This window comes from Manacus candei, unplaced genomic scaffold (genome assembly GCF_025592945.1).
Source record: "Manacus candei isolate 608988 ecotype Guabito, Panama unplaced genomic scaffold, ASM2559294v1 h1tg000005l, whole genome shotgun sequence".
Taxonomy (NCBI): domain Eukaryota; kingdom Metazoa; phylum Chordata; class Aves; order Passeriformes; family Pipridae; genus Manacus; species Manacus candei.
The window spans coordinates 26014802-26034543 of NW_026138053.1; the positions used below are offsets into that span (position 1 = coordinate 26014802).

The 19742-nt window shown below is 45.4% G+C and overlaps 3 protein-coding genes across 7 annotated transcripts in view; 1 reads left to right on the forward strand and 2 right to left on the reverse strand.

The window, feature by feature from the left end:
* ZBTB37 (zinc finger and BTB domain containing 37) overlaps nt 1-19742 on the reverse strand; it is a 51866-nt gene that overhangs the window by 27093 nt on the left and 5031 nt on the right. The gene's annotated exons all lie outside the window — the stretch shown is intronic.
* On the reverse strand, nt 489-4342 carry HEBP2 (heme binding protein 2). Its single transcript, XM_051794543.1, has 5 exons — nt 3952-4342; nt 1894-1978; nt 1654-1789; nt 1388-1553; nt 489-761 (listed from the first exon to the last, which is right to left on the reverse strand). Exons 2-5 carry the CDS (start codon nt 1966-1968, stop codon nt 587-589), a joined length of 552 nt encoding a protein of 183 aa, XP_051650503.1. The 5' UTR covers nt 1969-1978; nt 3952-4342; the 3' UTR covers nt 489-586.
* The window catches only part of DHX9 (DExH-box helicase 9), a 36462-nt gene continuing 29794 nt past the window's right edge, over nt 13075-19742 (forward strand). The window contains exons 1-10 of one of the 5 annotated variants that reach the window (XM_051793694.1): nt 13131-13295; nt 13491-13559; nt 15133-15206; nt 15575-15662; nt 16769-16826; nt 16915-16990; nt 17659-17751; nt 18077-18225; nt 18420-18466; nt 19181-19265. In XM_051793694.1, the coding sequence (XP_051649654.1) occupies nt 13495-13559; nt 15133-15206; nt 15575-15662; nt 16769-16826; nt 16915-16990; nt 17659-17751; nt 18077-18225; nt 18420-18466; nt 19181-19265 (735 nt within the window). In that variant the 5' untranslated portion in view covers nt 13131-13295; nt 13491-13494. Of the gene's footprint in view, nt 13296-13490; nt 13560-15132; nt 15207-15574; nt 15663-16768; nt 16827-16914; nt 16991-17658; nt 17752-18076; nt 18226-18419; nt 18467-19180; nt 19266-19742 lie in introns of those variants that run through there. The other 4 variants (XM_051793688.1, XM_051793702.1, XM_051793713.1 and 1 more) reach the window with 4 other exon arrangements.

Genomic DNA, 19742 nt, shown 5'->3' on the forward strand with positions numbered 1-19742 from the left:
AGACAGGATTTGGCCTCCATGAGGGGAAAAAAGTGAAGAGGTGGGGGATTGTGATACTACCAATTAAAAAACCAAGTTATTAATTATGAAGCAGGAAAACCTGCTAAGGTGTTTCTGCTTCCCAAAACTCATTAATGATAGATTTCTATAAAAAATTCATTTTTAAATTCTTCTGTCTCAGGGTTGATGTCAGTATTGGAAAAGTCAGCTCTGTGGAGAACTGAATTCTCCATGACACTTGAGCTGTTGCTGTAGCACTTCTAATGAGAAGTAAAACTAGACATCCAAACTTTGGGAAGGATTAGTTTCAGATTATTGGTGTTCCCTAGAACCCCTCAATTAAGAGTAAGCTTGTACTATCTCCCTCCTACTCTACCTGGTACAATCTACTTGAATTTAAATTACATTTTGTAGACAGAGCTTGAGATCATTTTAGCCACAATAGTATTTCATCCTAGAGAAGATGAATTAGACATTCTGTGTCCATGTGCAAATTAAATCTCTTCTGCACTAAAGCAAAAGCCATTAATAAGGTCTGTTTTCATCCAGAGCTGATTAGTAGCCTCTTAACATTCCCCCCACCATGTTACTTTTTAAAATACCACACTTCATTGTGCCTGTTGAAGAGCTTGAAGGGACTGTCATAGCCTGCAGTATAGAAGAAGTCTTCATGGAATGGTTGGCCTCTGTTTCTTAAGGTTCTGGCCAAGACTTCAGCTTCCTCAGCATATTTCTCTGGGGAGGCAAAGCCACCAAAGGACCTGGTAGAAGTGAAAAAGGGGTTTTTTTTAATTAAGAATTCAAGCCCCTGGGTTTAATTTGCACAGAAGGAGATTTCAGGTTTGCAAAGCATACAGTGTTTAAATACTTGTGATGCAATTACTAGTTAAACTAAGGAGAACAAGCTGCTTAAGAGCATATGGCTGTTTATCCTGGTTTTAAAAGCAGGACTTGAAACAGCTAACCACCCAAGTTGATTCTGAGAGTTGGTTGACATACGGCCCAGGTGTTGCTTTGGGTGTATTTCCTGTAATAAAGAACTGCCATGCAGTGTGGGAGTTTGGGGCTATACTGTAAGGGTGCTAGAAGAGTGGTTTGGATGTTTTGTAGCACAAACTCTAAGATTCTGGAGGCTGCTCCTGCATAAAATCCACTGTAATATATTCAAGAGTAGACTCAAAAAGTAACATTTTGAAACTTGGTCATTTCAGTCTTAATAAGACACGTGAATGTAATATTTCCAAATGCTTGGGTTTGAGCAGTGAAAGCTCTGGACAGCAGGACATATACCCAAGTAAAAATCCTCCAAGAAAGAGTAGCCCACAGCTCAGTGAGGGCACCCAGTGAGCTGGGTTTGTGTGCTGCCAGTGGTGTTGGTTGTGCTCACCGGACAAAGATAGCCGCTGCCTTCCGCTCCTCCACGAACACATCGGAGTCCATGGGCTGGGGGGGGGAGTCCTGGTGTTCAAAGGGCACAAAAAACGAGATCTTGAAGTCTGTGCAGCCAGATTTCACCAGGCAGGTCACTGGCACAGTCATGTCAATCTTCATTTCTGGAGGAGAGGAAAAGACAGTTGTCAAAGGCACGTTCTCCAGCTCCTCTGTTTTGTACTACTCATCTTCACCTTGCCTTTCAGACCCAGCAGATCCTACCTCTCTCATTCTTTCCCTGAATGTAGTGGAAGAGCTTCCAGAAGCCCTGGCGCATGGCTTCCTTCTGGCTTTCCCCCCTGATGACTGTGCTCACCCACTTGGCCGTCTCATACTGACGCAGTTCATAGTCCTTGGCCTGCAAGGGAGCAAAAGTCACAGCAACCAAGAGATGGGTATTAAAGATGACCAAAATTAATAGCTACTGTTTCCAAATCAGCGTGAAAGCATTGTTGCACTTACCATTGTCTCTATTGAGCTCCACCGAGGGGACTGCAGGTCCAGGGACAGGAATGTTTGCTTGAAGGATTTGATCATCTTGCCAGAGCTGAAAGGCAGACAGTTCATTGGTGTCTCTTAAATCTGGTATTAATGAGCAGAAAAAGCACTAGGGCTTTCTGCCAAATGGTTCAGTTGTCCTTGAAATGGTGAGAGGCCTGAATTCCTGCTTATCCTCCCCACTGATTCAACAAAAAAGAGCTGAAATCATTTCAGTCCTCAGGAACAGAACCAAGACCAAGGAACTGCCTCTCGGCTGCTGTGGGAGTGTTCATCTCTCAGGTTACCCTGACTTCACTTCTCTGTGACAAAAAGGCGTTTCCTGGCAGCAAAACAGAAGGTGGAAATTCTGCAAGTGGGAGTTTTGTGGAAATCTGTAAGTAAAAAGGACTTGAGGATTTCAGTCTGTTAGCTCCAGGATGAAAAGCACTGGTGTTGGTGGGTGCTCTGGTATTGACTTATTGGGCCTCTCATAATGACTTTGCCTAAACTTCAAAGTTAACTTGGCCTTAACTTTATTTGGTGTCTCATAATAGCTGATACATTTCCTAAAAGCCTTTAGCCTCAGGGCCCTGTGGATAAATGAGATTTTCTGCATTTAGGAATGAATACTTTCTTTCCTTCACACAGGAGGAAAAAGCTGAAAATTTGAAGACACTGTCCCAAAACAAAGCAAGTAAAAATACTCAAAATCACCATTGAAATAATCACATCTGATTAAAAGCCTTGAGATTTTAGGAGCCTTCATTTATTACTTTTGTCATTACCAGGCAGATTGTAGCATGTAACCTATATCCTGACAGTCTTAGCTTTCCTGTTATATCACTGTCCTTTGCACTTCATGTTGCAAAGACAGCATGTAGTTAATTCAGCAATTATCTCGCTTCCTAGGTCATAGGACATTGTTTTCTCAGATTATAGCTCAGTTACATGTTTTGTTGGGTAACAGAACATCTTTTCTAAAGTCAACAACTGTGCTACTTAACTACTTCTGTTTCCATCTTCCTTTGACATGTGGAGTACTGTTGAATACCGTTAATCCCCCTTCCATACCCTGCTTTGGAGGAATTCTTTTGGGGAGCTGAGGTTGAAAAGCTTATTAAAAAACCTCAAAACAACAAAACACACAACCCAAAACCAAACTAAACAAACCTTAGAATCTTTAAAATTGTGTAGTGCTGTTGAGCTTCTCCCAGCAGCTCCTTCACTTGTCCCCACAGAGCAAGGGGAGGTCCCAGAATCCCACAGCAGGACACTGATGCCAGCAGTTAAAGGCAGGTGCTGTCCCCTCCCTGTCCCAGCCTGAAGGTACCTCATCCTCAGCAGCCCTGACCACAGCGATGGTCACCAGGGGCTGCTGGGCAGTTGTACTCCAGTAGAGTTTTTGTCAGTGGTGTTTACAAAGCATAACGCTGAAAGTTCCTACAGTAATTTCTTTATTGCCATTTCTAGGGCAAAGATGATGCTGCTTTGCTGTCACTTTGCTTTCTCTTCGCTACAACATGATAGAAAACACATTGATCCTCTTCTTGTGTTCCCTGGGGATGTGAGGAAGCAGAGGAGTAAATGTTTCTTTGTTTTAACACTGGTAGTAGCTACTGGATGAGCTGCCTTCTGTCTACATGCCCATTCCAACCCCTTCCCAACACACCTTTCCTGAACTGCTGGGTAGATCTCAGCTCTGGCTTTGATAACTTTTTGGCTGGTACTGTCAATGCATGTTAGAAATACTTTTTAATTAAATAAAACAATGCTTTGGGGGGGGAGAGACAAACTGAGAAGACTGCTCCAGATGTTTACAGCTGAGTTCATTTTAGATCTACAGGAAAGCTGAGCTTTGAAGTGTCCATCTGTTCATACAAATATGACTGGGGGGTGTTCAGGTTTTCCTGCAACTGTTAACACGTGGGCCAGGGGGACAGTCAGTAGGTTACACCACTGCCACAAGTAAGCACAGCCAGAACGTGCCATTCCACAAGCCACTAATGCTGTTGAGGAAGAGGGGAAAGCAAACATACTTACATTTTCAGCTGTCTTGTCCTTCTGGCTGTTGCAGTCTGTGCTGCTGAGGCTGCACATCCTCGGAAGATGCTGCATGTCAGTGTTTATTTGAGTTTGGGCAAGCTCCTCCCATGCCTCAGCCCTACTGGAGGGGGCTGCTGTTACGAAAACCAGAAGGCTGGAGCCTTGTGCTACCCTGGGTCTCATTGGAGAGCCCCCACGCAGATGCCAGAAGCCCCACCTCCTGCCCACGAGGCAACACTGGGCCAGTGTGTGAGCTGGCTCTGTAAACACTTCTGCACCCTTGTGTAACTTCCCCCGGTTTCCATGGCTGTGTGTGTGCTGGTGTCAGGGTCAGCAGCAGGTTTAGTGCTTTGGAAGAAAGAATTTTGCATAAATAACGTCCCCCTAGACTTGGATTACGGGAGAGTGGGGGCACAGAGTGCCAGCTTTTCCTTTTTCACCCCAGGGGTGAAGGGTAGGTAGGAATCTGGCTGCACACTCCGCTGAGACCATCCTCACGAGATTTTTGCTGGCATGGTATGAAAGGCAGCCAGTGTTCTCTGCTGGCTGGCTGCTCTGAGCGGTATTTGAGGCTAATCAGTCCCCTTAGCCCTTGGATATCTGCACAAAGGGGTTATACAAAGCTATTGTGAAATCCTGCCCTGTTTGTAATACGCACAGCAGGGCCAACACTCTTCATTTAACCAGCTGCAGCTCCAGACAGAGTTGGGTACCAGCACAATAGGGCAGATTAAACTCCACAGTTTGTGTTCTAAGGACACCCCCCAGTTTGTCATGGTTTGTGCAAATTCCTTGCAGCCAAATTCAGATAAGCTCTTGGGGACGTGTGACATCAATAGTGGGGATGACTTTTAGCAGGAAACACACTTGGCTTGCAGGGAACTTCATTGGGATGCTGTGTGGTACACTCCTATTCCCCCTGAAAGGGGGAATAAAACCCAAACCATGCCAAACAGCAATTGTGAACTTATCTCTAAAGCCACAAAGCTCTCCAGAGCCACAGAACAGGGTGGTGTACAGGGAGATTTACTGCTGGAGTGTATAACATGCTGAGGCCTGAAATGCCGAACCAGTTCTCTGCATGCTTTGTACTTTAATTTTATGGAGTAAAATGTTTCTCACTTTCACCTGTGCTCTGCTTGCGTCAAACAGAAACAGCAGCAGGGCCTTTGGAGCAGCAGAATCTGCTACTCCTTGGTCTTTGCTCAGGAGCTACGGGCTTGTGTAAGGTGAGCTGACACCTTCCTCTGTCACCCCAACACTCCTTCAAGCGTGTCCTGGTAATTATTTTCATAGAACGTGGAATCCTGGAATGGTTTGGGTTGGAAGGGACCTTAAAGATCCTCTCTGCCATGGGCAGGGACACCTTCCACTTGACCAGGTTGCTCCGAGCCCCATCCAACCTGGCTTTGGACCCTTCCAGGGATGGAAGTGTTCTTGAACAATACCCAGCCACAACAGTTTGGTAAATCACCACCAGTGTACCCCAGTGGTGAGCGCTGAGGAGAATTACCTTGAAAGGGCAGCAATAACTCTGTAGATAAACACAAGCCCACAGTAGATTCTCGTTTCTGAGGCAGTGAGGCCCAGAACAAACCCCCAGTCAGTCTGTATGTGTCCAGCTGATGTCCCTGACAAAGAGCTGACTGTTCCTGATGGAGCAGCCCTGGGCTGGAGAACAATCTGCAGTGTTTTCCCCAGGGGTTGTTTTCCAACAGGCTTTGTTTTTCACATATACATTGAGAGAACATGTCAACAGCTGGATGAGACAGCAGGGCAGGCATGAGGACATGTATTCTGTACACAACTATGTACATTCCAAAACTAATTAGTGGAGGGAGTGGGATTATGGTGGAAGCTGACACAATCTCACTGGTACCTCCAAACAGGGGAAAATTTGAGTATGCAGCAGTCATTAAGTCTCAAGGGCTCTGTGACAACTCTCTGTAATGCCATGAATATATGTTTGGGACTTGGCTGGTATTTTCTAGAACAGCTGAGAAAGCAATGCTTTTCTGTACTGCTGCCTTAAGGAGTAGGGATGAGGGTACAAGCACAGAAAAGCACAGAGTTTGCACCTTAATTTTACTGTTTTCATCAGGCACTTCTGTGCAGGAACTGGTAATGAACTGGTACTTCAGAAGCAGCTTTGATGGGAAAAGGAGAAGGGTGAGCCTGTGATATGATCACTTGTGATTTCCACTTTTTCTCTCAGTAACAAGCCCAGACAAGACCTTAAGCAACATTCTCCAGAGCAAAACTGCTTCCATCTGCTCTGTGGCAGCATTACAATACTGCTGTCACATCTGTGCAGTTGTGTGGCAAGTTACCTTTATCCTTAGAGGCAAGCACAGACTGCTTGCACAAAAAACAGGAATCTTTTCCACTGACCTAATTGTGTCAGGATTGGAGAAACCCAGGGGACAAAAATGTTTTGTTACAGTGTGATTAATGATAACTTTGAGTCTTGTTCTTGTAGCTGCCAGGTCTGTGGTGGGATACGAAGAGCTGGGGTGTGAGGGACAGAGAGGGAGCGTTGTCCCTTGTCTGGCCACTCACGTGTTCTAACGAGTGGTCTCATCCCAAAGCTCCAGGCAGTTTTGCATTGCTGCCTAAGCCTGTCAGGAAATAGTTGTCATTTAAAGTTTAATTTAAAGGAATTGAGACTCTTCACTTATAAATGGCCTTTGCTTTTGCAGACTCATGCTCATCAGATGATGCAGAAGCCCTCACTTCCCAACAAAGAAGTTGAGCATGTGATGTTACTGTAGTTACTGTCCAGGGCAGCAAAAATGTCCTTATATGTTGTTAGATGAACTGTGGTTTGCTGCAAATTCGTCTCCCTGAAGAAACCTCTTATGTCCTTGCTCTAAAGAGAGAGAAAGCCTCCATTTTACATCTTATTTTCATTTCCAGTATGGAAAATGAAGAAGCATAAGTGTACCATCTTCTAAGGAAGCAGTTGAATGTACTACAGTACTGTTCCAAGGAACGTCCTTATTATCCCTTGCAAAATGTGGAAAGGAGATCTCTGCCATAACTCCAGTGAGGGAGTATTTACACCTTATGCTCTGACCTACACGTTTTATATCAGCACACTTATTTGTTACGGTTGGATTTGCTCTCAGCCAAAACCCATTTGCTTTCTGGAAACCTGCATGTGGATTTTGTCCATGTTTTCCCCCGATTCCAGCTAGTTTGTTACAAATGACACATGAAACTACTGCCTCTCCCTGCTACCTTGAACAGCTGACTCACTGACAGTGTTACCTAACTCTTGCTGAGTGAGTGATTTCTTGCTCACTTCATCAGGGATGGGCTGGAACTGGCTGCTGTTGACCAAATGAAAACCTTCCTACACCCAACACCACTCCAGAGCACTCTTGACTTGGTATTTTCCAAGATTCCTCTGCTGGAGATCACATTTTGGAATCATTCTAGGTTTGGGGAGTTAATCTTAAATAAATCCTTCCTTCCAGCTGCCATGCAAAACATTCCAAAACCTTCCTGTCTTCTGTGCATGGAGCCCAGAGAGAAACTTCCTCAGCTTTATATACTGCCTTATTCACTGGCTTCTTTCCAAAATAAGGGATATTTTTAACATGGATCTATTTAGGGATCTAGCAGCTGAACCCTACATGCAATTAGCTCAGTAAACTTTAGCCAGCATTAATACTTATCTAAATCCACAGAAACTTCCAGTCCTCTCTGAGTGCTGGAAGGAGAGGAATTCACCTTCTAGAAATTCATCCACATTCTGCTATTGGCAGGTTCTTAGAAACAAGACCGTGAAACCAAGTGAATTTGTATATTCAAGACAGGAATATCTCATCCAGGGAAAGAGGTAACAGTGCTTGCTGGGAAAAAGCCTTGACACAAATCTATTGCACTGCTATTTGGGCTTTTTTTAACTGACGTTTAACAGTGACTTAAGCCTGAGGTGAAGAAAACACACCTTCTTTGCAAACAAAGGAGTCCAGCCCTATAGAGTCCCAAGGACCTGAGAACATGTCCAGAGGTGATGGGACCAGGCCTGGAGAGTCAGGATTCGTATATTAAAGAAAATACTCTCCTAAAATAATATTTTCCACTTCTCCCAAAAAGACATGAAAAGGTAACTGAAGCTGAGGGTTTGTCTCCTGAGCTGCTTCCTGAGCTTAGTTGCTTGAATATGGATCATGTCAGAACTTCTCCCATCTTCTGACAGTGGGGGTGTTGGTAGTGGGTTTGGTGGGCACTTTCTTTATTTAGATGATGTGAGTGAGGCCTCCAGAGATGGATTCTGGTCTGAATTCTGGACCAGAACCTAGTTTCTCATCCTCTCCTTTCCCAGGGTGAGCCAGTGCTGGTTTTGCAGCAGGTGGCACTGTTGGTTGTGTCCAGAGGTGAGTTTTACTTTAATATATATGTCCCTCAAGCTCTCTTGGTTGTCAGTGGTCGCTTCAGCTCAGTAATGGATCCAGTGCACCCTGATAGTTTGTTCTGTTTCCAAAGCCATAAACTTGATTATATGTTGACTGTTAATGGGAAGGTTAAACATTTAAACATCTTAACATGTAAAAAATTATCTTTGTGTGTTAAACATCTTTTATGCAGCAAACACACCAGCCTGAAACAGAGAATCACAGAATGGTTTGGGTTGGAAGGGACAAAGAGCTTCTAGTTCCAACCCCCTGCCATGGGCAGGGAATGTCTCTGTAAGACACTTAAGAAAATGCAAAGTTGTGGGAAAAAACCACTTAAACTGGCAAGTTTCCGGGCAGAATCAATAGCGAACCTAACAGTTTAAAACTCAAACGTCTGAGAGGCCAGTATTTCTTTTGATTTTTGCACCTTTTGATTTAGAGCAGAGAAAATGAGGTTGATGTATAATGACATCACACCGTCTTCCCAGATGATGTGCTTCTGAATACCAGCCAGCCAAGATGGTATTTAACAGAATTTCATCACTTTCGCAGGTATTGTCTTTCTCAATTTTCATTTAGGCTTGGATACTTCTTATTTGTTCTGAAAACAGACTTGAATCTGTCTTTGGAAGAAAATTACATCTGGATACATTTATTTATTGCAGAAAGAAAGAAGCAAAACTATAGTTTGATTATGCTGAACCAGAAGTGCACTCATGGTAGCTTCGGAAATGACAAAACACAGGTGTCAAAACTCTGTATAGGTAGAGACTAGTGTGATTTGCAGAAAGTGGAAGTGAAGTTGTATTCAGTGTAGAAATTATTGGAAATGTTTATACAGCAGCAACACAAAGTCTGAAGGAAACTTGCAGGGCCTTTATGTGTTTATAACTTCCCTATTTGAAATTACATTATGGAGTTGTTTAGATAAGCTTCTGACATTCATGTTCATTCCTTTTCCTTACAGAAAAAATTGCTAGAATCTGTAAAACCATATTTTTATTCCTATGCTTGTTTTGGAAAAACAGCAACTGACTTTTGTTGCTGCTTTCACGGGTGTCCTTATTATCCTCTGAGCTTTGGCACCGCTGACACTGCATTGCTTATTTCAAGGGAAGTGGGAAGACACTTTTCCGGGCACTGCACAGGCTGCTGCAGCTGCAGAGAGCCTGAACGCTCCTTCTGCCTTGCCCAGGATTTACAGTGCAGGTTTTGGAACCTGGATGTCAGTTCATGTGTTCAGATTCCCCACACTATAAATTCCCCCAGTCGTTGAAGCTGCCATTCCTTCTGGCTAAAGCACAGTTCTTTTTCCTGCTTGTTGTCAGTGTAAATAATCAGAAAGCCTTAGAATCTTCACCATTGTTTTTTTTAATTGCATCCCTTCCAAAGGTAAGCAAAGACAGCCCCGAAACAGGAAACCTTCAGCCAGGGACTAGGGGAGAGGGACAGAGGCAGTGAGGGGAGTCAGAAACAGTGATCAGATGAGGGAAGACAGTGCCAACCCTGAACTGGGGCAACCTTAAAATTTTTCAGAATGTCTCTGAGCTATTCTAAGATTTTAACCCCCACTAAGCAGCTCTAAACCACTGTATAGTTCTTCTAAATTGTTCTAAAAGTCCTTTAGTTAGCCTAAAGAGCTCTAAGACCTCTGTATTGCTGCAGAGACAATTGGCTAAAACCAGATATAATTTACACAACTCTAAGCAGTCCCAAAAGTACTCTAAGACTCTAATTGGCTCTAAACTGCCACTAAATGGTGCTAAACACCTCTAGGAGTTTATTGCCACCTTTAAAATACCTTTGCACTTCCTGAAACAGCTTTAAAGATCTGAAAAATAGCTCCAGATTCCTCCAGAACTCCTCAGAAGCACTCTAAGCAGTTCTGAGGAGCTGTAATATCCCTTCCAAGAGTGCTTGGGTCCTCTAAACAGCACTAACATCTTTCTAAACCTTCTCTAAGCAACTTTCAGATTCATCTGATCTTATCTAGAGCTCCTCTATATTGATCTGAAGATCCTCTGGGCATCTTGAACTCCTCTAAGGAGCTCTAAACCTCCTTCAATATGGTGTGAGGTGCTCTAACCAGGCAGCTACAAAACACCTCTGATGAGCTCTTACAGAGCTATTATTACACCCTCTAAATCACACCCTTTAAAATCATTTGACTGATTCTAAAACACTCCAGAGTGATAAACCAGTCTGGACTTTTCTTTAAAGAGTTCCAGAATGCGCCACACTGCTCTACGACCCACCTAGACAGCTCTAAAACTCTTCTAATTGAAGATAAACCATAAACAATGGTGAGAAACTATAAAAAAAGCCTCCACTCTGAAAGCCCTCTAACCAACACCGATACCTAAAATTCCTCCACACTGCCTTAAGCAGCAGTAAAATACTTCAAAACAGATCTCACCCCCTCTCAGTTTTCCATGAAATGGCTCTAGAGCTCCTTTTTGCATTTCTGAAACTCCTGCTTAGAGAAACAGTGCTAAAACTTCCCTGAGGCTCTAAAACCACGCTGAACTGCTCTAAATTGATCTAACTCCTCCAAAACCCCTGTAAACAGTTCTAAGCAGCTCTAAGGTCCTGTAAAGTGTACCAGAACTCCTGTAACGTGCTCTAAACTCATTTAGCTTTTCTAAACCTCTTCTAAACACCTCAGAGCACCCCTAAACTGATCTAAAGCTCCTCTGATGCTCTAAGCAGCACTAATGTGTCTATAAAGACATTTAAAATGCCTCTAAATCCCTGCTGTACAACCCTGAACTGCTCTATGCAGCTTTAAAATTCCTCTGAAGAGCTCAGGGCAGCTCTAAAACCCTTCTAGACCAATCTGTGACTCCAACAGACTGTTCTAAGCAGCTCTAAACCACTTCAGGCTACTGCAAAACTTCTATGCTGTTAACAGTAGCTTTAAAACTCCCTTAAAATACTTGTAATACCTTGTGAACTTTCTCTAAGTGGCTCTACAGAGCACTGAATTGTCTCTGAACCTCAAGAAATACACTGTTGTTTTGGGGAGGTGGCAGAGGTTGTGAGAGCTGGGGCTTTTCAACCTGGAGAGAGAAATTACCCATGGGAACAGAAGAGTTTAGAGAGGAGGGGATTTCTGGCAAACAAGATGACCCTCAGAGAAAAGCATGTGCTTTGGGAGGACCTGCTAATAAAGCTAAACCCCAGAGAAAGTGATCTCTGCGTAGGAACAGTCCACAGGGAGCATATTTCGGGGTGGGGGAGGAATACCACAGCCCTAAACTCCTGGGGTTACTATGTGAGCACATGAAAAATGTGCTCCCGGAGCACACAACAACAACAGGGGATTGTTCTCCCTGCAGGCACTGGGTGCTCTCAAAACACGCTCTGATGGGAGTTCTGAGAGTGCACCCTCAAGACAGATGTTTTGAAGGTTTATTGCCATGAATCTGTCCAGGGCAGATTGACATAAGACAGTACTTTGTCTTATGGAGTGCTGGTGGTCTGTCGAAATCAACTGGAGAAGATCTGAATCCAGGTCCAGCTGCAGTTCTGGTGGGATGGAGGAGGACTGTGCTGTGCACGGCTGCCGTGGGGCCACACTTGGCACTGCATGCGGTGCACATCTGGGAAAACCATGTTGGGCTGCATGCAAGGAGCAGTTGTAGCTCCCCATGGGTCATTGTTTTCTGCTCTCGTCATGGTCTGACCTCTGTTTGCCCTTCACACAGAGACATGGATCCATGTGTCCCAGAGCCAGGACACTGTGCTGTCATTGGGAGTGCTTCCAGCACCTCAGTGAGGCTGAGAGGGCATGAGATGAGATAGCAGGAAAAAATCCTTCCCTGGCTGAGCGTGGTGAGGCCCTGGCACAGGTTGCCCAGAGAAGCTGTGGCTGCCCCATCCCTAGGACTGTCCAAGGCCAGGTTGGACGGGGCTTGGAGCAACCTGGGCTAGTGGAAGGTGTCCCTGCCTGTGGCAGGGAGTGGAACTGGATGATCTTTAAGGTCTCTTCCAACTGGAACCAGTCTCTGATTCTATGATTGTCTCCACCCTGTTATTTTGGCAAATTTTGAAAAGTTCATTTATTTATTTTTATGTTTAAGTTTGCCGATAACGATTAATAACCCAAACCAGCCTTACTTTTTGCACAGAGTGTGGGCTGTGGGAGCTCGTGGGGGTCGTGGCTGTGCTGGGTGTGCCAGAGGGCAGGGAAGGGGCTGGGCGAGGGTGGGCTGAGGTGGGTTGGACAAGGGAAGATTGGGCAAGGGAAGGCTAGGCTGAGGCTGAGGATGGGCTAGGTTGGGGCTGAGAAGGGCTGGGTTGGGGCCGAGAAGGGCTGGGTTGGGACTGAGAAGGGCTGGGCTGGGGCTGAGAAGGGCTGGGCTGGGCTGAGAAGGGTTGGGCTGGGCTGAGAAGGGCTGGGTTGGGGCCGAGAAGGGCTGGGTTGGGCTGAGGAGGGCTGGGTTGGGCTGAGAAGGGCTGGGCTGGGCTGAGAAGGGCTGGGCTGGGCTGAGAAGGGCTGGGTTGGGGCTGAGGAGGGCTGGGCTGGGCTGAGAAGGGCTGGGTTGGGGCTGAGGAAGGGCTGGGCTGGGCTGAGAAGGGCTGGGCTGGGCTGAGAAGGGCTGGGTTGGGCTGAGAAGGGCTGGGTTGGGGCTGAGGAAGGGCTGGGCTGGGCTGAGAAGGGCTGGGCTGGGGCTGAGGAAGGGCTGGGCTGAGGAAGGGCTGAGCTGAGGCTGAGAAGGGCTGAGCTGAGGCTGAGAAGGGCTGGGTTGAGGCTGAGGAGGGCCGGGCTGGGAGGGCCGGGCTGACAGGGCCGTGCAGCGCTGTCAGGCGGTGCCGCGGCCCCCGCCCCTCACTCCGCCTCCTGCTCCCTCGGCCGTTCCCAGCCCGCCGCCTCCCGCCGTGCTCCCGGCGCCCGCTGGAGCGGCCCTGGGAGCCGCCGAGGGGCTGCTCGAGGTGAGGGGGAGCCAGGGGCCGTGCCGGGGCCCTCAGGGAGCGCGGGGAGCCGAGTCTCTGCAGAGCTGGCCCTGCCCCGCCGCCCGCGGCCCCGGGGGGTGCTGGGGCACGGCCTGCGGCTCTTGCCTTTGGCAGAAGTCGAACTACACTTGAATAAAGATGGTAACCGCGTTTACCCCTTTCTTCTTCAAACAGCTCAATGACATCCAGAAAGAAGTTGCAGGGTCTTGTAGCTGCTACAATTACTCCAATGACTCCTGATGGGTGAGTTGTCAAAGTTGCACTGATTACTGTTTCCTTAGACTTTTACTTCTTTCATATTTGTAACTATCTACGTTGTTTCTTTCTTTCTTCCCCCTTTTTCTTTTTTTTCTTACATCAGATCTCAGGTGGGATGTGGGAACTGTTAGGTTGGTCCCACTAGGACCAGAGTGAGATTCCCTTTCCTCTGCCTCCTCCTGCTGCCCAGCAATTGCTGTAGGTCTGGGTTGAGAGAGTTGGGATCAGTCTCACTTCTCTTTTTCTGCTGCCTTGTAGGTGCAAATTAAATCATAGTAAGCTTATATGTGAAGAGTATTGCAGTGTTTTCACATTTGTTAAGGAAAACCACAGTCCTAGTTAAAAAGAGCTCTTGAGAGCTAGAAAATAATTGTCAGAACCTGAAGGCCTTTTAGATTCCACTTTACCCTAGCTAAGTCATGCATGCACTCGTGTGCGTATGTGTGCTGGGATTAGTCTAAGCCTGAAGAAAATACTGCAAGGAGAGCACAGTTCTGAAAATAACATCCAATCGAAACTTGAAATTCGGCTTTCCTCAGGGCAGAGGTGGCTAACAGAACCCTCCCGACTGCATTTTGGTGTTGCAAGACAGAGTTTCCTGGAGTCAGCAGAGAACCCTGAGCTCTGGTGGGGGATGTGTCAGGATATGTTTGTTTTCAAGGGAGATGGTGGAGATGTGCTACTTACGACTGCCAAAAGTGAACTTCACTTTTTAGAAGTGCTTGGCACTGTCCCAGTCAGAGAACTCATTCACTTGCAGGCACTGCTTTGATCCTTGCTTTAAAAGAAACTTGTTTCTGATTTCACTTTTTATCACAACTCAAATTCATAGAAACATGGTATTTAGAGAGTGACCTGAGCCCTCTGCCTGGAATGCATGGTCCTGGTCTGATATGTTCTCGGAAGACAAATGTGGAATTTTGGGTGACGTGTAAGACCAGTCAAGGCACCAGAATTGACTTCCAGGCTATAGGGTTTGTCTGTATGTTTAACAAATGACACGACAGCCAAATATTATACACTGGTAAACAAAACAAGTTTGTCCTGCAAAGAAGATAAACATAGAATTCTATTTCCCCTGTTTCTTGGGGAAGTCTGTTGCTTTCCTCATCCTTTAATGAGAGAGAGAGAGGTCAAAGTCACATCCAGCAGATGCAATTTCAGTGTCTGTATCCAGAAGTAGTTTAACTATTTGCCAGCACAAAATCTTTATGCTCTCAAGAGGACTCCTGTTTCCCTTGACAGCTGAAAAGGTTTGTCTTCTATTCTCTCATACCTCCCCAAAAAAGTCCCCTGCTGTGATGAGCCTGCAGTAATTCCCAATTGGGATAAAAGGTTGGAAGTACTTGTCAGGAGGAAGAGAAACTGGAAGAGGGAATTCAGAGCTGAGCTGTTACCTCAGATGTTAACTAGATGCTGAGGGTATCATACCTTGGGGTAATCTTGGTGTACAAATGCAAGGCTTCAAAATACATGGGGTTTTTCTTGTTTCTTAATGACTAAGTTAAAGAGAACTGTGGATGGAGACTTATGGTTGCTGTGATTCCTTTCTCTGCAGACAAATCAACCTTCCGGTGATCCGTCAGTACGTGGATTATCTGGTAAACAAGCAGACTGTGAAGAATGTTTTTGGTGAGTGTTTCTTTGACTGAACCTGTGTTACAACCCTTCTGCCTGGATGGAAATCCAATGATATCTCACCTGATAAGAGCTGTAGTGGGGGGACTGTGGATGTGGGATCATCCTGACCACTTATAGTCACCAATGGAGAGAGAGCAAGAGGTACTTAAGGCATCTGCTTCTGCCCACATCCCATTTCTGTGTGGGATAAAATAAGTGTTGCCCTCATAGGGTTACACTCCCAGAGGTGACTGGATAATGTGTTGGCAGAGAAGGCTCACTGAGTGATTCTCCCCAACTCAAAAAGTGTCAGTTCTTGTCTTCAGTGAAAACAATGTGTGTAGGTGAGGCCTCACCCCGTATGTTGTGTGTTGAAACAGTGAATGGCACGACAGGAGAAGGCCTGTCCCTCAGCATCCAGGAGAGGAAGCAGCTGGCAGAAGAATGGGTGTGCCAAGGAAAAGACAAGTGAGTAGCTGAGAGGGAACAGGGGATTCCAGATCTCATATTTTGATATTGGCATGCCTCGATTGCACAGCCAAATTTGCTGATGCCTTTTTACTCCAGTATTTTGCTGTTGGGCTTTGTTCCCCAGCTCCTTTGTCACTGAGCTGTGTTTTTGTCACTGCCAGTTAGCTGGTGTCCATTTTTTTGACATTTCTTACAAGCTTTGGGAGCTTGTAAGAGTCCTTCTCTTTGGTACACTGAGGGGTGGGGGGACAAGAAAGGACTTGGGGGGAAAAAAAAGGCCTGTGCCCTTTGCTTATTCTCAAGAAGAATTGAAAATAAAAAGCATTCCTGAACCTTTTAATGTAATAAATGATTTGGAAGGGGGAACCCAAGGTGTCAGATGTTTAACTGCTTCCCCAAAGGTGCTAAATCAGAGACAAAAGAAAGAATTCAACCTGGATCTGCAGTAGTGTGTCCAGTTGTAGCTCCCTTCTTCATTTCCTGTACCTGCTGCCTTCCTCTTACTTGGTCTGTCAGAGGATGTGCAGGGCAGGAGGTGTTTTATGGGGAAGGGTGGTGAGCAGAAATAAACTGGTGTGAAGGCTCACAGCTTTCACATCCCTAGCCTTTATATCCATATCTCCTGTGGATATAAAGGAGAAACACAGCAATGGGACTGATGGCCTGAAACATGGGAGAGTCCCTTGGCAGGAACAGACAGGCACTCAAAGCTGCTGCTGTGAGGTAGGGCTGCAGAGAAAGAGGTTTAGAATGCAAAGATACACTTTGATATCCTTTACTCTTCCTGGCTTCTCCTTACACCCTTGATGTCTTAATTTCAGCTTCCTAAAAAAATGCTGAGATTTGTCCTTCCTGACAGCCTTGCAAGTACACCAGCAAGGAGTCACACATGATCCATGCTTGCAAGTGTGATTTTTTTCCCCCACCTGTCGCTTGTCACTGTTGGCATTTTCCCTGTGTGTCGGTTTGTCAGGTCAACACAGGCTCAGATCCTTTCTAGGTTCTTGTTCTGTGGCTCCCCAAGCTCATTTTGGCAGCCTGGCATTTTTCACCATCACTGAAACCTCTCCAAACCTTCTGAATTTGGTTTTTTTTTGGTACAGATTGGATCACGTGATCATTCATGTGGGAGCACTGAGCCTGCCGGAGTCCCAAGAGCTGGTGTGTACATGATATGATTCCTTTTCACTGTGTGTGTTAAATATAAGCAGATTTTACCTTCAGGTACTTTCCATTCTGTCTTTTACAGGCAAGACATGCAGCAGCCATAGGTGCTGGTGGCATTGCTGTCATAGCGCCCTTCTTCTTCAAACCCACAAAAAAAGGTGAGTACCTGTGATTGCTGGGGCCTTTTTATTGCCCTCCAAACCTTGATCACAGATAAAGGATTAATACCATCTCCTTTCTTTGGAAACTGTTCTGGTGATAACGTTTGCACACTTGTCATGGAAAAACAAAACCTACAAGAAGCGTTTTTTAAAGATGAGAATTTTAAAATTCTCCTGGTAAGAAGTGGGAAAAATGTCTTTTGGGATGTGTTTTGTTAGTGTCTTGTAAAATGAAGACATAACAATTTTTTGATTCTTAAAATGGTACAAGAAAATTGTCCAAAAACCTGTTCATCATTACCACCAAGCAACACCCCGGGGAGGTGAACGTGACCTTGATCCCTTGTCCTTTGTGACACACAAGTGATCCTGGTGAGACCGCTTGTCACACAGGTCTGGCATGTGTGAGAGCAGGTCTGAGTTACATCTGCAAGAGAATGAATGAGTTACTGAAATTGCTTTGGTTTAAAACATATACTGTCTTTGTCTTCCTTAAGGTCTTCTCCTGATTTTTGTCACATTTAACGTGTTAGTGACATGTGAAGGGTTTTATATGTATGGTGCACAAGCTGAGGCCTCTCCACAGCCCCTGGCTGTGAATCTGAACTGTCTGTCCCTATGGAATGTCTCCTTCTCTAATGGGATATGTGATGTTTTCCTTCCAGATGAGCTGGTCTCTCTCTTACAGAAGGTCACGTCTGAGGCCCCTGATGTTCCATTTTATTACTATCATATTCCTTCTCTGACGGGTGTGAAGAGTAAGTACAGAGTACAGATCTGTGGTCATTTGCTCTGGACAGCAGGTTATATGGTGTTTCTGGATGTATGGATTTACATTCAGTCTTAAATATGTTGTTGCCAGTTTGTGCCTAAACTTTCACTTATCCAGGGGTTTTGTGTTCTGATCTGGTAAAAGAGCCTCACTTTTTGTTGTCTTGCTCATTGGTTTAGAGCTGTATAGCTTACTAGGCTTAGGCCTATTAAACAACTTCTAAAACATTAAGTGTCCCTCTTGAGGATGTGGCAGGGGACTGTCCCAGAACAGGGCTGTGTTCCTTCACATGAGCTTGCTGTCCTGCACAGTTCGTGTGGAAGAGTTGCTGGAGGGAATAAAAGAACGGATCCCCACCTTCCAGGGTGTGAAGTTCAGCGACACGGACCTCCTGGACCTTGCACAGTGTGTACACAAGAATGAAGCACAGCAGCTTGAATTTCTTTATGGGGTGGATGAGGTAAGGGGCTCCTCTTAAAAATAATTCCTTCTAAGGCATTCTCTTGCTTCAGCCTTGGGGAAAAACAACCCTGGACACTCAGTGCCAGGCAGTTTCGTTGCTCCCTCCCACCACCCCTTTTTTATTCTTTATTTTGTTACATGAAGTAAAATTTTTTTTTTTTTACTTTTGTTTCTCCCCTCACCCCAAACTAGCAACTGTTGGGTGCACTGGCAGTAGGGGCAAATGGAGCAGTTGGCAGGTCAGTATGGCTTGGACTCCTTCCCCTCTGCACACACACTGCGGTGTTGTATCTTCCACTGTCTGCACAGCATTTCCTTGACTGTCTTCTGTCACCACAACAGAGGATTTTACAGAGGCAGACACATAATGTAGCCCCAATCCTGCTGATGGGACAGTCATATAACCTGGGGATCTCACCCAGTGTTCCTTTGGGTGATTAGTGCTGCAGTCCCTAAGCTGACCCAAAGGTTTCAACATACTTTTTATCCTCACAGCAACTTTAGAAGTGATCCCTACTTCAGTCTTCATTATATGTGTAAGGAACCAAAACCCAGAGAGGTAAAAATCATTAGTTGACATGAGAAGTCTGTGAGGAAAAGGGCTCTGCCAAGTTTATTTCTGATTTATCTTCTGCCCCTCTTACTAGGCTGCTTAGATGAATTACTGTGTGACATCTGTGTTCCCATTTAGAGGATCCATTAAGTGAACAAGCAACTGGAAAATTAAGAGGTTGATGAATCTGCTCTCTAAACTCTTCTATAGGGCTTGACATACTTCAGATGCTTGACCACATATAGATTGCACAAATCTCTCTTAATAATGACATTCTTACCCTGTCAACAGCAAAAGCCTGTGGTTACTTGCTTCGTTTCACTGATTTTAAGTTCCTCCTTTGCATTTTCCAATTCTCTTTTTGGTTTGTTTTGGGGTTTTTTTTTGTGTTTTTTGGCAGCACATACAACTATTTGGGCCGACAAACCAATCTGATGTTGGAAGCCTTTGCAAAGCCAGACCTTGCCTTGGCACGGAAGTATCAGGTACAGCATCTTCCCTGGCCCCACTGGGAGCAACCTCGAGCTTTACTGGGGTGGTTTTCCATCTGGGTTTGTCATCCATACCCTGAGGTAGCTTTATTAAAGGAAAATTCTTCCAGCTCTGTCCCCCCTGCTTGTTACTCATCCCTGCTCAGCTTTTTGACCAGTCCTAACCAACTTTTATCTAAGATCTGCCTCACTTACCCTTCAACTCTCTAATCTCGTCCATGCAGGTGAGTCTTTTTCCTTGAAGAAACCTGTGGGGAGCAAGCCCCTTGACTAGGAATATTCTGGGGATAGCCTACATGATGTAGGGCAGAAAACTGTCCTAAAACAGCTCTGCCTTCACCCCTCTTGGTGTTGGGCAGCTTGGAGATTTATGGGGAGTTCTGAGCCATCAGTGCACAATCTGTACCCAATGTTTTTATGGGACATTTGAGGCATCCCTCCCCTATCCAATGGAATTCAATTAGCATTTCC